This window comes from Canis lupus, chromosome 1 (genome assembly GCF_048164855.1).
Source record: "Canis lupus baileyi chromosome 1, mCanLup2.hap1, whole genome shotgun sequence".
In the NCBI taxonomy this organism is placed as follows: Eukaryota; Metazoa; Chordata; class Mammalia; order Carnivora; family Canidae; genus Canis; species Canis lupus.
In genome coordinates this window covers 71,243,724-71,259,416 of record NC_132838.1, presented here as the reverse complement: position 1 = coordinate 71,259,416, position 15,693 = coordinate 71,243,724, and the positions used below count along the sequence as shown (strand labels likewise).

The following is a 15,693-nucleotide window of genomic DNA, read 5'->3' as shown; positions in this document are numbered from 1 at the left end:
CATTAAGTCACTTAATCCTCATACAGCCATCATCCTGGCCCAGGTGACATAGCTAATCAGAGCAGCAGTTCGCACCCAGCCTGCTTCCAGAATCCCTGCTCCAGTTACACCGAGCTGCTCCCGGCAGAGCACACCTGCACCGAGGCTTTACGTTTCTGCACCTTTCGGCATGTTCCTGTGCAGCACAAACGCCTTTTGTAAGACTTTCCCCTAATAACCAGCCCTGCCCAGGAAGAACCCCATGGAGCGCTGCTCTAGTGCATGGCTGGCGGGGACCCCGACCCCCTGGGCCTCTACGGTCCAAGTCCTGGTCCCCATCCCGCCTCCGCACCCCGTCCCTGGGGACGAGTCCCCTCCCCGCCCCACAGTACTCCAACCCCGGGAGGTGGGCAGGACGCCCGGTGCTGGCACCAGCACCCCAGATAAGACCCCACAGGTACCAGAAATGGAGGGATTGGGATCCATCATAATCTTTTGTTTCCTAATTATCTACAGAAAAATTATCTTAAATGTATGAAAAAATTAATGGAAAGCTCCGTGCCAGCACTGTTTTAAGCACTTTGCATGGATTCTCTCCTTTAACTCTGATACTAATCGTTAAGATGGGAATTCCTCTTCTCATTTTACTTAAACGAAAAGCAGAAGCGTCTCCAGCAAGTGTGTGCGGTGGCAGCGCGAGCTGGGCTGGTCACCACGGGGGACGGCGACAATCTCCGGGGCTGGGCTCCCGGCTCGCTGCCCACACTCCGCAGCCCTGCGCGCTGGGCCCCCCGGGGCCTTCCGGGCGCCGTGCTGCCCCCTACCCAGCACTCACCCTCGGGGTGGGGGCCCCCCTGGCCGCCTGCGGGTCGGCCTGTGGGCCACACTCCGTGAGTGGCAGTGCCCTAGGGGTGTGGATGCAGGGAGAAGGCGGGTCCCCGTGCTTTGTACTTTGAAACCCTGTATCCTGGCATGAATCAGAGTTTTTTCAGGAACAGCACGGCACTCCTCACAGAACAAGCTCCTCCATCACAGACGCCACCTCTGTGTTAGTTTGTGGGGCGCAGGCCGCAGGAGAGGGGCAGAGGGGCGGTGGAGAGGCGGCACGGGGGTGGCATCCTGGGTTGGACATCAGACTGCGGGTGCCTTAGCGCTGGTCCTGCCCCTCGCCCAGCTCTTGAGCCCTGATCTTGGCAGGCACCATGAGGGGGTACAGTCTACAACCCCCAAGACTCCGAGGGCCTGATAAACCCAGGTGGCTCCGCGGTTGAGCGTCCGCCTTTGGCTCAGGGCGTGACTCCAGGGTCCTGGGATTGAGTCCCACATCGGGCTCCTTATAGGGAGCCTGTGTCTCCCTCTGCCTGTGTCTCTGCCTGTCTCTCATGAATAAATAATATCTTAAAAAAAAAATGACTTGGAGGGCCTGATTCTGTGTCATATACTCAGTAATTTCTCCAAAGTCAAACCCTGGCATAAGTTGAGCTAGTGGTGGTATTTACAGAATGACTTCCTAACAGCCCCTAGCTCACTATCTTAAGGGAGGTGTTGTGGACAGAACTATATCCCCAACATTCTCAAGCTGAAGCCCTAAACCCCCATGCCTCAGAGGGTGACTATGTTTGGAAACAGGCTTTTTAAGAGGGAATTAGTTACAGTGAGGCCGGGGATCCCTGGGTGGCGCAGCGGTTTGGCGCCTGCCTTTGGCCCAGGGCGCGATCCTGGAGACCTGGGATCGAATCCCACATCGGGCTCCCGGTGCATGGAGCCTGCTTCTCCCTCTGCCTGTGTCTCTGCCTCTCTCTCTCTCTCTCTGTGACTATCATAAATAAATAAAGAAAAAAAAATAATTAAAAAATTTAGTTACAGTGAGGCCATTAGGATGGACCCTTCTCCTCATGACATGATAGTGTCAGGAGAGGAGGACAGACTGGACCCAGGGACTGGGGTGCATGACGAAGCCCAAGAGCAGAGGCATCAGAAGATACCCACCCTACCGACAGCGTGAGCCTGGATTTCCAGCCTCAGGACTGGGAGAAAATGAATCGTTGCAAGCTACCCAGTCTAGTAGCAAACTAATACAGAAGCTTATATCCAGTTTGTATTTTGACCACTGCCTACCATGATTGAGGATGGTAAGTGAATACAATAAAGTGAAAGGCTGTTTGGTTAATACTTTTAATTATATGATTATAATTATACAACTTTCACTATTCAATATTTTGTATAAAACCAGTACAATACACAAGATTTTCAAACTCAACAATATATATCAAACTACATAGATATGCAAAGTTTACAGGCCATTATGAAGCTTTATCTTAAAAATACCTTCAGGAAAATAAACATTCAACCAGTTCTCTAGGCTTTATAAAATATGATTAGAAATATACATTTTAATAAAAAAATCAAGACAGTGATTGATCAAATACTGATTCATCAGTTACATTTTAAAACTTTTAATAATCTGTACACGAGTGCAGGTTAGATAAAACTGCAAATTATTAATATAAAACTGCAATACTATAATCAGATGGACACATCTGCTGACAGTTAATTCTACTGGGCAATTAAGGAGGTAATGTCCTACACAGTATACGTGAATTGTCCAGTTTTTAAAAGTCATCTGTAGTATTTCCACTTGGCGACATGAGTACTCAGATTTAGAGAAATGGAAGAGCAGGAGCCAGCCTTAGCAGAACAGCTTTAGCAGGAGGTAACTAGTAAAGAATTAAAATGTTTTTAAAGTTGTCTTTGATGAGCACTGCCTTCCAAGCTGCAATAATTACTTTTAAAAATGTACGAAGAGAAACAAGCTACTTTTAGAACCAACATCAAAAGAGAGCATTGCTCATTTGCCATGAATGGTGGTGATTCAAGCAAAGGAAAGCCTCCAGGAGCTCTTGGCACCACACACCCCAAGGCCTGGAGGCCCGCATGGTGCGCACAACCAGCCATTAGGCTCCAAATGCAGTTGCCTCATGAGAACACTGGGGAACTCCTCTAAAAATTGTCTGGGCCCAAGAAAAGAGTAGAAATCACCCCTGGGAAAGGAGAGAAGAGGATGAAGTAGGTGGGTGACAGGCTAATGGGGCCAAGTTTGGAACAGATGAATGCTGGAGACTAGGAGAGCAGCGTGCCACCCAGAAGTGGCAAAGTGGACAAGGAAGGCTACTTGCTTTGGTGAGACACTGCTCAGGATTTACCCCTCTTCGTGGACAACTAAGAGATTTCTAGCTTTTTTTTAGCATTACAAAATAGAAGTCTGTCTATACTTCTAGATACCCAGTTTTGCAGACACCCTTCCTTTGGACGGTCTCTGACTTTGGACACAAGTTCCCAAAAAGCTTCAAGGACACCTAAAAATATTCATTTCTAATTTTAATTCCAATGGAAACTGTCTTGGTGTACTTTCAAAGTTATTTAAGGCTCTTAAGTTTAAAGGATTCTCTCTGACTCTCCCTATTTCATATTCCATAGCAACAGTCTTTCCATGACAAGGACTTGAAGTTAGAATTTCAGAAGATTCAGGGTGTGTTTAAGTTTCTGTTGGGGAAAAAAGAGTCCGCTCTTATTCATAGCAGGAAGAACGTTCCATCAGTGAGACCCAGAGGCTTCCTGGTTTCCAGATCCGCTCTCAGTAAGTTGAACAGTGAGCTATGAAATCCCCTGAAGCACACCCTAGTCTTGGTGTGATCCAGGGAACACTTCTTGATCAAATCACTAGTTTCCTAGGACTCATTTCAGTGAGACAGTTAAGTACAAAGATTTTTTAGAAAGAGCCACAGTGATAGCAATTTTAGCTGGTAACTTGAGCAGCCAACACAAAAAGGCAATTTGTAAAATAAGAAGTACTGTGGTTAACACTGAAGCCCAGATTTTTCACTCTTGGCCAGGACACAAAATGGCTTATTCCCTGTGAGGGAGACAGCACACTGAGCTTGTTCTGATGGAATAAAAAGCCAAACCAAGGGCAGTTCAGAGGGAAGTTTGATTTTCAGAACTACCTGGATTATTTAAACAGGAGATGGCCTTTAAAACTGTCAAAGTAAGAAGAATTGCCCTGAGAAGCCAATGTTTTATGCAAGGGCACACAGTCTGAATACTGAGTATTGTCTCCTAGCACAAGACAGCAAGTGGAATGTTTCTCTTCCCATCCAAAGCTTACCCAAGAGGGGTCTTCCTGTCTCCCATTTGGTACATGGGTCTTTGTACCTCGTTCACTTCCAGGGATAGGAAACCACCTTTCCTCTGAGATCTAGTCTCCGGGGTTTAAAAACTGGCATTACACCCATTACACCTGGCGGGGAAGAGCCCCTTGTCTGACCAAGATGATGGCATGTGCCATCTCCCCTCGAAGCCAGTCAACCTTATCATTTACTCCACAAGAGAGGAAATATCAAAATGGAGCCATGCCTTCTTGTAACTTTTTGCATTAACAGACTTTGATCTGTTTATTCCAACTGCTTCTTACTGTTCTTAGTTTTGTTAAAAAGGCAGCTTTTAAAAATGGAATTGCCTGCTCACCTGGTTCATTCATCTTGCAATGTGAAGACATGTGCCTTCTATAGCCTTTCCATATTGTATCCCCTGTTCTTCAAACCAGGACAGGCAAAAAATTCTATTTGGGGCTCCACTGTTTTGTTTTAGCAGCAAATAAATTGTTTTTGTGATTGCTTTATATCACAGACTCTGCTGTGTTTCTGTGGTGGGGGTGGGGTGGGGGGGTGAAGGCACTCTGCAAAGAGTTAGTTGTAGTCCCTAACCAAAGGCAACGGTGAGTCTCTTATTTACAAACAACTGAAATCCGGATGCAAATAACTCTCACTGAAATCAAAGGGGGCGTGAAAGGCCTTTGGCTGATCACATAAAAACAGAAATCCACAATGCTACAGAGACAGACCCTAATAAAGCAGTACCTTTTTTTCCCCCCTTTTTAAAGCCACCATTATTTGGGATGGCTATTTCCAAGGAGAAACACCAAAAGTTTGTTGTGTTTTTTTTATCATGCATGGAAGGAACTAGGGCTTTGATTTCTATGACCCGGCAGCTGCTCAGCGGGCAGCTGTGGCGTCCATCCTGCAGTCCCTCGCCCACACACAGGAATGACTTTGCCATCACCTTCCAGCTCTGTGACTGGTTGCCCTCCCAATTCCTCTAATACTACCCTCATAGTCTCTTCCAGTTTAGGTTGCCAAAGTCCCACTTTGTATCAGAACATCCAACAGTTTACAAACACGGTTTTCACAGGTTCTTGTTAATAAAGCACTCTTCGGTGGAAGACAAACAGCTTGGGTACTTAATGGAGTTACCAGTACAACAACAGTACAAATACTAAAGTGAGGATGGTTAAACCAAATAGTATCAAATTACAGAAAGTACCACTTCAGTAATGCCTGTTTTCTCTTTATAAATTTTGACACAGGGTGAACAGAAAATAAATACGTAAAAAACCTCCATCAGATCGTCACTTCTGAAGGCCAGCAGCTAAAATGATTGCCATCACAGGGACACACGGGCAGCACACAGACTGGTCAGCTTTCCTGACAGCAGAGGGCTTTGATATTTACACCTGAGACGGAATTTATAACAGCTTTGTCGTTCAACTTGAGACGTTTCTACCAAAAGAGAGCTGGGTCTTCTTCAAGTCACTGCTTGTGCCCAGACTCAAGTAGTTATTTAAACTCCCGTGGACATTGTCTTCATTGAATAAACTTCTTAGGTGGAAAGCAGCTAAGGCCTTTGCAATTTTGCTTTGTTTCCAAAGAAATTGTGCTAAGTCTTGCTGTAGTTCTCTGTTCCTAGAGTCTTCCTTCAGTTCTGGTCACAGGTTTTTATTTAACGCAAGACTGTTTTAGTCCTTGAAATGGAGGGACTACAGGGGGAGAAAAAAAAGGATTTTACCATGAAGGTTTCAAAGTGTCCCGTACAGAGTTACCCAAGACAAGGAAGGCAACATAATAAAAGTGGTGACATGCTAAGAGGTATACACTTTTTATAATTCTTTAATGACAAATATTTTGAAAGAGATAGTACAGTATCAACCATAAAGTAAAGACAAACGGGAGAGAAAGGCAGAACAGAAAGAGGTTCGGTTCTGCAAAAAATAATGATAAAAACAAAACGAGAAGGGTGGGCAGAAGCAGCAGAGCAATGCGAGTACCATAATGCCATTAAAGGCATTTGTTGCAAAGCATTCCTTTTCCTTCCTTCCCTCTGAGGAACCAGGCTGTGGGAAAGGTGGAAAGAATGAAAAGATAAAGAAGTGTTACTTGGTTATTTCCAAAGCCAGAATTTGGTCACAGAAAAAGCTCTGGCACCTCAAGCAGTTTCCAGGGGGGCAGCTGCACAGGGAAGGCACCCACTGCCCACCATCCTTGGGCTGCGCCGCGGACCCAGCTCTGTACAAAATTAGCCCACACTGATTCTTACCCTATCTCCCTTCTGTCCTTCCCCAATTTATTATGTCAACTTTCATCCAGACAGCAACTAGCAGAGGAGAAAAGTAAGCAAAGACAAGAGCCAGAGAAGCCAGTATCATCTAGAGACATCCCTCACTGCCTGACACTGGCACTCCCTCAGAGGAGCACATCTAAATCGCTCACTCAGTTGTTGGGAGACCCAACAGAATACGGAGTACAGAGGTCCAGGTCAGCCAGTGCAGCCGAGTGGGAAAATGTCTGGAATTACAAAGGGAAATCAGTAATTTAGAGGATTAGAGGAAATCAGCATTGTTTTCAAAAAGGATATTTAGCAACCACATTCTGGAGCTTCTAGACTGATGTTTTTTCAGAGATAATGGTAGTAACTAGAAGTTGGGAGCCCAGAGGTGGTAGAATGGACACTGAGATCTGAGCCTGGAAGGGACGAGAAGCAGTGGGCAGACATGATGATGACAAAAGTCACAAATGAGAAGGCTTAAAAAGTCAAAGAAGTCCTAAATATAGTACTCCCAACAGAAGGGCTCATGAAGACACATTTTCAGAGGCCAAGGAAGGCACCCTGAGTATTTCTCTTTCCTCATAGTATCAATAATTGGGTATAAAACACCCCCAAAAGTCACAAACATTAGGTTGGTTTGACAGGTGGAACAGAAAGTGATGGTTCCTGGATGGTAACTTGGAATAAAAAAAAAAAAAAAAAAATCGCTTGTCCACGACCACTTTCTAGAAAATGAAGTTATAATTAAAAAAAAAAAAAAGAAAAGAAAGAGAAAAGGAAACTATTCCAGAGAAATCACACAAGCTTACAGAAACATGCACGCAATGGTAAGTTGTATCAACACATAAACTGAACTGCATGGTATCACATGAGGTGGCTGCAGGTCTTCAGTCAGAGGCATAATGGTGGAATTTTCAAGACTTTAAGACAGTTCGTCAGAGAGTTAAGAGAGAATACTGAGAACAGGCCAATTCTCCACTGAATTTAGCAATTCTTACGAAAGAAACAATAGAATGATGTACAGCTTTCACAGGAATCGGGAGGGGTGGAAGTCTACTGATTTACTTCTTCAGACTTGACAAAGGGGATGAGGAAGGTGCTACACAGAACCCTGTCAGCCACCACCAAACCAAACCCTCCAGCGCTCTGGGCCTGAACTACACAACTGTGCCAGAGCAGAGCCTGGCACCCAGGAGTTAAGGTTAGATGTGGCTTGTGTTCAATGGTTACAAGAGGGAATGATCATCTGCCATGAGAGAACATGGTGGCATTTCTTCCCAGCAACAAAGATTTATGACAACACATAGTTTTGCAGCCTCCAAATAATTGCTCTTTTAATGTTTGTGGAAAAGCTGTCCCAGATTGTAGAGTGTCTCAGTAAACTGTCAAAAATCAAGAGCCAAATCAGTGGAAAGTGAGCTTAGGTGAGGTCTTCATCCTGGAAGCCTCTAAGAAGAGAATAGAAAACGGGAATAAATGGTCAAGTTCCTATGGCAGGACAGGTATGACAATGACGATGATGAGTGAACATCAACCTGCAAAGAGAAGGCCTCATGGCAGGGGGAGGGGGTAACAGCGGACTGGCAACCCTGGCACCTTGGAGGCATTTATTTTATACTGAAAGGTATACTACTTCATTTCCTCGTATTGCTGTCTAAAGCAAAGTTTTCTATTCAATACTTTACAATTACTCAACAATTTTATATTCTTTTCTCTTGAAACAGATTATGCAAAAATGTGTTAATTCCCTCATTACCCTCCAACCAAAAATGAATGCTTTCTGCATTCATAAAGGATAAAAGTCTGAGGCTATACAGCTGGGCTACATCAGCTCCCACTATTTCCCTAGAAGCAGGAAGTGGGACCTGGACCTAATGTATTTGCCTCCGTTTCCTGAGCTCATGGTTAAGGTGATGTGAACACAGGCCAAAAACCCAAAAGAGGCCAAGACGACCCTGCGTGAAGGGAGGTGGGTAAACACACTTGAAACCCAATTCTCTCTCACTGATTTATTTCTTCACCTCTCCCAATCTCTGAAAATCCATTCCAAGAATTTAAAAAGAAGCCTTTTGGTTATCAACACTATCCCAAATGCCTGGAAACTGCTTTGGGCCATTTCAAAATTCAGTCAAGTGTATTCAGTCTGAACTCTACTTTCAACCCCTCAAAGCATCCAGTCCAGGGACCTCAGGCAGATGCTCTCTGCAATCAGAAACCACTTCTGCTGAGAAGCACATGTTTAGATCACTAGACAAGACCTAGATGGAAAAACTGCCGCAGGGCCACGGCCCCCAGGGGCACATGGTGTGACTGGGCATGCGTGGTCCTGGCTCCTGGACTCTATTCCCCTGTAGCCTGAAGAGCACAATCCAGAAAAGCAGAAAGCAGAATTAAATGTGCAAGACATATTCAACTGTAATGGAAGCCTGAGTAATTAACCTAAAAGGAATATGTTCATTCAAAATATCTATCTCTAACAGCAGGCTTTTTATTTGAATTTTTAATAGTTTAATTCACCTACATATGTCAAAGTTAAACTGCTCCCATTTCCCTCTACTTCTTGTAAAAAAGTTGGGAGAGAAACAAAATGATACAATCTGTAACTGTCCTACCAACTAGAAGAACTGTTAATATTATGGCATATTTTTCTGTTACATTATTTCCATACATGCATAGAAATGTATGTATATATATTTAAATATAGGTGTGATACATACAAACTTACATATTATACATAAATATATCTATAAACATGTAGTTGTATGCATTTCTATACATAAAGTATATTGTACATTTATAAAATTATAGTTAATACTTTATAATTTTTATGTGTAGCTCTTTTCACTTATTGGTTCATGAGCATTTATCGAGGCCATTAAATTTTCTTTAAAAACATGACTCTTGATTCACTTGGTATAATTCAACAATCTTTAGGCCATTTCCTCTTCCTCAGGGTTATACATACCCTTCTGATAGGTTATAAAGTACATGAATCCTTGACTTTTTGTCAGTATTTCTCTAATATTCTTCAAGTTGAACTAGAGAGTAAACAAAATTATAAATATTTGATAGCTTTCTATGAAAAATCCAAAATCCCCAAATTATGAGTTGGTGCCCTCAAAGCCTTGTACTAAGGCATGATCACATTCTCATGTAAGTAAATGTATGTAGTGAAATTATATGAATCAGCAAAGAGGGGGAAATGGCAGAACTGAACAATCCCTTAAAACAACAACACCTCCCCCCCCCCCCCAACACACACACACAGCTCTCCGGTTTGTACCAAGTCCCTCAGGACACAGGCTGCTGGGACCTGTCCCAGAGATTAACTCAGCTGTCCCATAGCCTCAAAGATATGAGGACAGGAAGTTAAAAAGAAGCAAAGAAAATTGTGAAAGATGCTTTGGAGTCTGGTTCAGACTTTCTTCAGGCTGCTTGTGGTCTAAGAGAGGTGCTGGGCCATGAGCACAGGACTGCACATGTTGTCAACACCAGGCAAAGATACACAAACACAAAAAGGGTGCCTGCCTTCCACTCCTGAGATAACAGTATGTAGGTTATCTGTTCTTCCCTCAAAGGGGGACTGCTTCTAGGATATGTTAGATTCTAGAAATATCTGCCTTCAGTTCATGATAAACATCCAAAAACAATAGTGAGTAATGGATTTGGTCATGGAATGAGTGCATTTTCTTGTCATAGCCTGTAATAATGAAGGAAAGGAAGATGCTGCGCTCTGTGGGGGAAAGCATGAGGCTCCTGGGTGTGGACTGTGGCCAAGAGACCAGGCCCTATGTAAAGAAGGATCCCAGACTCACTGGAGTTCTCATTTCCACCATCGCACTTACTTGCAGCTAATTCTCCAACAATTATGCTGTATCTCATATATAGAAAAATTTCCTCCGAGTCCAGACAGAGAGCTTTGGAAATTCAAAAACCTGTAAGTACAACCCTCTCAACTTCCCCATAACCTGACCCCGACCACACTTTCAGTGTTGAGAACCACCTCTGAAAAACAAAACAAAATAAATCCTACATTAACAGTGACCCAGAGTTTCTGAGATGGTGAATAAGTCGAACACATTTGATTAATTTCCCATCACAGGGACTCTGCTTTCTCCTCTCTTCCTCTCTTCATTTCTATCTCCAGAAGATTAAATTGGAAAACCAATGTTTGGAACTTTTCAGAAGAGTAGGATTCTTTTCTCACCTTTTAAAACTGCTTTTTCTTGAAGCAGATCTGGTGGTTCTTTTAGTAATGCCTGCACTGCCAGAAATGTTAGGTTCAGATGTTTTACAGCTCTGAACACTGGACTGAAGAATTACTCTGAAAACAGTTGGAAAAAAATAAGATTATATTCACTGAAACAATTTTCAAATACTTGACAGAGGAAGGCATCTTTGCACTTTAGTGCAATTTAGTTTATTGAGAATTGATAGGATTTTCCATTAATACATTTGCCAGAAAAATCTGAAACACATTTTCACATCAGTCTTTCGAAAAGAAGCATCTCATTTCCCCATGAAGCTTATACAAATATTAACCAGAATATACTTTGCTTTTAGAAAACAAATGACCTGGCATTTTAAAGCAATTCCCGCACCAAAAAAAAAAAAAAAAAAAAATCAATCAGTAAAACAAATTTTTGTGCCCCAAAGTAAAAGTAGATTCTCAGAATTCTAATCATAAAAACAAGAAATCATTTAAAAGCTCTGATTTCTAAGGAATATGAATATGAAAATCTATAAAATAGACTCTTCAGAAATGAAAGTATGGGTATTAAGCCCCAAATCAATACTAATTTTATATAACATTTCAAATTTTAAAAATATATTCAAGCAAAATTTGAATTTTGTTTTTTTTATTTGAATTTTGTCTGGATTGCAACCACTTACTAAATCACTAAGTACCATTAACATGAGAGCAAAACTTGAAATTTTGTGAAATTTGATTTAATTAAACTCTAAAATAATCTCAAGGAACCAATGCCAATGGGTGAAGGTTTCCCAGGAGGCAAATTCATGAGTCAGAAGAACAACCCTCAGATGAAGCCCAGATAGAGTACCTTGCTCAAAGTAGAGGGTGTTTTATAATTCCTCACTGAATGGTGGTCATGGGGAAAACAGCAGAAAACATCAAAAGATTTTATATGTAAATCTTTTCTTCAACAGATAACCAAAATGCTGAACCGCATACACACACATTTATATATACTCAACTTCTATGTATCTGTAATTGAAAACACTGCCTTAAAAATAAGCTTCCTCCTCTCATGTCCAAATAGAGGTGAGAGCCGCTAACAACTTAGGAGGACCCAGCTCATGAGAGTAGAAGGAACCCTTACAACTCATGGTCCTCTCTCCTTCGTCTGTATTGCTGCCATGTTAATCAGTAACTGAAGCCGGGTCCTTGAAATACAGCAGTAAATTCCTGGTATTAGCCAAACCACAGCATATTCAGCATTTAGTAAAATGCTTAACTTCTCATCACTAAAAAAATAGCAGGTGTCACTGTCCCAGGGCAGAAGCCAAGAGGCCAGTGGTTTTCAAGCTGTTTGGGGAAGGGGGTGAGGGCGGAGTATTGCTCTCTCAGCCGTTTTGCCTTATCCCCATAGTATTTCTCAAAGCCTATAAAACAGGCATTCAAAGGGAAACTGATCCTGAGTAAATGAGCCAATGCTTGACTCAGGATTTTTCACAAAGTTTTATCATTCTAACAAAACAGAAAAGGTATATGCAGACATAGTTGTTTTAATCAAAGAAGCATCTATTTAAATATCTTTCTGATCATATCAAATGCAGGGGAGGGACAGTAGAATATTTAATGGTCTCTGTTAACAGGATTTGAATATAGGATTTTTCATAAAGAAAAAGAAAACAACATGGGACGCCCGGGTGGCTCAGCGGTTTAGCACCTGTCTTCAGCCCAGGGCGTGATCCCGGAGTCACAGGATGGAGTACCGCATCAGGCTCCCCGCGTGGCGCCTGCTTCTCCCTCTACCTATGTCTCCATGTCTCTCTCTCTCTCTCTCTCTCTCTGTGTGTGTGTGTCTCTCATGAATAAATAAATAAAAATATTTAAAAAAAACAACAACAGAACTTCCACTGCTATTTCTGAAGCCAAGGCCCAGGGTGTGGTGCTGCCACTGTGGTCCTGAAGCCTTGCACCTGCTCCAGGCTCCTGGGTTTTACCACCATTTATACAAGTAGAGAAAATAAGACTCCTGTTGGCTTTTTGGAAATACCACACCAACTTGTTGAAGAATTTGAGGCCACTTACGGCCAGAAGAATGGACAATCATCACACTGTAAAATCATTAATGTGAAAACAAAACCAAGAGCTAATGTATTACTTGCTTAGGACATTTAAATCTTGATTTCTTAAATTAGCTACTAACTTGATTTCTTAAATTAACTATTTCAAAAATTTTTTGAAACGTTTACTATTTCAAAAAAGAAATCGCTGTTAAATCAAAATTTAGGTTGACAGGTCACATCTTTTAAAAAGTACTTATTTCTCTATAAAATTACTGTAAATAATTTATGTGGATTTTTTAAAGTAAGAGCATGACAGAAATTTGGAATGCATTAATGACACCAGAAGAGATTCAGGTCACTAGTTATTTGCATTAACAACAGAGCAGTCACTTTATCTGTAGGTTATGTGTCAAAAAACTGGAAACCCCGCAGCAAACACACTTAGAGAGGACCCGTGATAAATTCACAATACCACAAGGTGGGATAAAGCTGGCACGCGTGGCGCCTTCACTCTGCCATAGGGTATGGGGGAGCCCAGCACCTCTCACCTTGTGCAATCCAGGCAGTCACAGGGCTTTGTGGAGCAAAAGCCTCCTGGTGTATTTTCTCCTGTCAGCCCTTCCCGGACAGAACCCACAGTCCTGCTCTATGTCTTGCCATCCTGGGAGTTCACCCTCTCTGCGGCCTCTGCTGAGGCCCGCTCTTCCCAGACTGACACTTGCACCTTAAGGCACACAGCAAAGCTAGTAACTGACAAGCCAGCTCTCTTACCTCTCCAATTATAAAACACTTTGAACATAAATGCTCGATTCCAGAAAAAGGAATCCACTGGTGCGACTATGCATGGTGTACACTTGGTTATCACCCACACAAAATGAGCTTCCAAAATGGTGGGCCTGCACCCTCAGAGATACCAGCCCCCGCCTCAGGGTCTGACACAGCCGTGAGGTGTCGGGACAGCCTGACCTCCCAGGCACGCCGGGTGACAATGTATCAGGCCACACCACGTCACTAGCCTACCGAGGTGAATACCAACCCCGGTGCCTATAATGAGTCCCCTCAAAAGATAACTCCGAGGATTCTACCTCTTTACATCATTGTTACTACTGGAAGTTTTTGTGTCTGTAAATTCCAAATTAATCAGGGAAGCTAAACTGAATACTCCGATTTCAGTCTACAAATGCAATGGCAATATTAGTAATGGCAATAAAAAAAATTCTATCTTATATAGGGTATTGAAAAGAAAGGTGTCTAAGAGAAACCATTTTTAAACTTACCCTGGTTAAAGTAATACAACCACAAAGTGCCTAACTATTATTAGCAATGACTCCACCTGCTTAGAACTCATCTATTCAAAATACCTTTCCCACAGAATAGTTTGAGAATAAATCTATGTAGTGCATTATGCTCCTGAGTCAGAATATGCAGAAATCTAACCTTACTAAGAGAAATTAGTATTTCTTACTAATAGAAATAAAGGAAAAAAAAACAAAAAAACAAAAACAAAAAAGATCATCTATATCAGAAATACAACGTATCTGTCTATGCAATAATAAACCTGTATTGATATACAAGAAAATGTCATAAATAGGAACATGTTAAGCAGCCTTTCCTTAATTTTGAAAAGAATGGTCTCTGCTGGATTTTGAAATCCTAGCCATCTGAAGACACTCCATTAAGCCACAAAGTATGAGAGTTGTTGCAACGGAACTCCACTTTGGAGATCCCAGAAGGAACTTCCATATTCCTTTACAACTCCCAAGTCCAAGTTGGAGCAACAGAATAAATTCTTAAAATATGAGCTAAAGGAAGAGTTTTAGCGAAAAAAGAATGCAGCATAGATATACATAACGGGGGAGTGGTAAACCACATCTTACAGCACACACCCTCCTTCCTGTTCTCTTGGTCTCAACTGCATGGTGTTCCCTGGGGAAGCTTCCTGCCACATTCTACTGCAGAACAGAAGTCTCTTCACTGCGAAGATACTCACTTAAGGGTGAAAGATATCAAGAGAATACAAATTCTGCAGTATTAACCTAATAAGGGCGTTTTGATTACTTCTGGGAAAGGAAAGTATGAGGATGGAAGCGCAGTGACCATTATGCAGAAACACGAAACTGAACAAGGGACTCCAGTCTTCTCTGCTGTCCTATTCCCATTTAACATCATTTTTGAAAACTGTACTAACTATATTCCCTAAAGGGGAGGATGTGAAATGCAGCAGAGGAGAAGAGTCTGCTTACTCAAGACAGAGATTTAGCAGGAAGTAGCTGCAAGCTAAGAGAACTGTGTACAATGGCAGTTGGAGATGAAACATGATGTGACACTCACTATCTGCAAAATCAAATCTTTCTGAGCAGCAGAAAAACAGTGGGTAAGTTCTTTTTTGTTAGATTGAAGGGGATATGCTGAAGATATTTACTCTGGAAAATGAGAGGAAATTGAAAGAAAACCACCCCATTATCCCAAACTCACTAAATATTTCTGACAGGGAAAATAAACTATTTCAGTGACTATAAAAATTGCTATTTCAAAAAATGTGTTAAGAGTAAGCACAATTTAAAAACAAAATCTGTTATTTTTAATATCCCTATATGAAAGGATCAGGAAAGGGCTTCCCCCTACCACCATCCCATTAAATGACAAGTTTCAGAAGACGAACCTTTGAAAAGGAGCAAACCAACAAAGCTAGGAGAGCTGAGAGTGAGAAAAACATGCACCATGAGAAACACACTGGCCACCAGAGGTAACCACATAGAGAAATGGAATGGGACACTTACACAGCAGCTATTTGCCAAAGGGTCCCGACGGCTACTGTGTTCTGAAACCATCAAGACAGAATAGCAGGATGGGAAGAATGTAGTCACAAACAATCCACCAGATGACAACACTACACAGTGCAGAGGTCAGCACAGCTAGGGAACATCTGGAAGGGGGTGAAGGGGAAAGAACAGATGTTCAAATTGGGAAGCCAAAATAAATAAAATAATAAATAAAGCCACATGTCAATTTTAGACACCC

The 15,693-nt window shown here is 42.2% G+C and overlaps 1 protein-coding gene across 23 annotated transcripts in view; it reads right to left on the bottom strand.

The window, feature by feature from the left end:
• Nucleotides 1–15,693, bottom strand: part of CDC14B (cell division cycle 14B) — a 102,644-nt gene that overhangs the window by 1,588 nt on the left and 85,363 nt on the right. For 8 of the 23 annotated variants that reach the window (XM_072834219.1, XM_072834184.1, XM_072834196.1 and 5 more), the window contains one exon: nucleotides 10,625–10,741. The exons of 2 other annotated variants lie outside the window; for them this stretch is intronic. In XM_072834219.1, the coding sequence (XP_072690320.1) occupies nucleotides 10,625–10,741 (117 nt within the window). Of the gene's footprint in view, nucleotides 1–2,140; nucleotides 5,852–5,895; nucleotides 6,206–10,624; nucleotides 10,742–15,452; nucleotides 15,599–15,693 lie in introns of those variants that run through there. 13 more of the 23 variants (XR_012034925.1, XR_012034935.1, XR_012034945.1 and 10 more) reach the window with 6 other exon arrangements.